Source organism: Sinocyclocheilus rhinocerous, unplaced genomic scaffold (genome assembly GCF_001515625.1).
Source record: "Sinocyclocheilus rhinocerous isolate Xijiao unplaced genomic scaffold, SAMN03320098_v1.1 C36425410, whole genome shotgun sequence".
Classification (NCBI taxonomy): Eukaryota; Metazoa; Chordata; class Actinopteri; order Cypriniformes; family Cyprinidae; genus Sinocyclocheilus; species Sinocyclocheilus rhinocerous.
In genome coordinates, this window is record NW_015780798.1 from 1 (window position 1) to 1,118 (window position 1,118).

Here is a 1,118-nt window from a genome sequence, read left to right on the forward strand (position 1 = left end):
ATCTCTTACAGTTGGTGTTTTCTGCACCACTAGTGTCAACCAAAAGTAAAAATAATGATTGTAACACTTGGGATTATTTTACAGGGTCCTCCAGCAGTTAAGACGAGATCACAGTAGAGTCATGTCTTCAGAGCGGACACCCTTCACTTCATTTAATGATGTCATTGACAATTTACTGCCCTATCATGTTTTCCAAGGCTCTCCACCACAAGATGAAGATTTCACCAAAGGTGCATTTCAACATTTCCTCAACATATATAATATTTAACCACAGATAAGTATTGACTGAATGTGACCTAGGTTCTGATGACTGTTTTTGACTTTACAGTTGATGAGGAGTTTGAGGCAGTTGCCATACAAATGTTAAACAGAACACAGGCCATGGTGAACAAATACAGGCGCTTACTTATGGTGGAGGCAGAGGTATGTTTAGAACACAGCCCTTTAAATAATGTACAAAGGACCTCTTTGCATTATTTAGGCGATTACTCTAATATTAGGTAATTACTCTAATATTATTCCCGTTAATGCAAAACCAAACACTGCTTCATGTTCTTTCAGAGGTCCAGCCCTTCATCAGAAATGGTGATGATTGACAGGACTTTTAATCAAGAGGAACGGGGCAACTTGACCCAAGACAAACGAATGGTAATAGTGGATCCAGGTAAGAGATGGAAGCCTCTATGAATTTATCCATTTTCATTGTCTGTCATTGTTATTAAAACCTAAGTAAAAAGTTTTACAGATGTTGTGTTTAAAACCATGTCATGAGTTGACTTAAAGTATCTTCGCAGCATTTCCAATTAGTTTTATTTTGGTTAAATAAAGTAGTATTTGTAAATAAAATGTATTTTTGGAGTTTGGTACTCATACTCTTTTGTGATCAACTTGTTCAATTTTTTAAAATGTGCATATGGGTCATTCCATGAAATCGGTGCCTTTTGCGTCCCTAAGAAATAATCAAACATAGATTTAATTTAACAACAAATAAATGTGCAATTTAAAAGCATAATAATACTATGTATGCTTTCATCAATATTACATAAAAAAAAGTCAATTAAATATTATTATATAAAACATGAGGTAGAAAAATAGTCATAAAATAATAAATTACATAG

General features: G+C 33.6%; 1 protein-coding gene across 1 annotated transcript; it reads left to right on the top strand.

The window, feature by feature from the left end:
• Window positions 1–84: 84 nt before the first annotated feature.
• LOC107735999 (GLTSCR1-like protein) lies at window positions 85–687 on the top strand (the record flags this gene model as incomplete). The annotated part of the gene is made up of 3 exons (XM_016547520.1): window positions 85–230; window positions 329–423; window positions 562–687. Coding segments are annotated over 3 exons (367 nt in total), but the record flags the coding sequence as incomplete, so codon positions are not given.
• Between the last annotated feature and the right edge of the window lie 431 nt (window positions 688–1,118).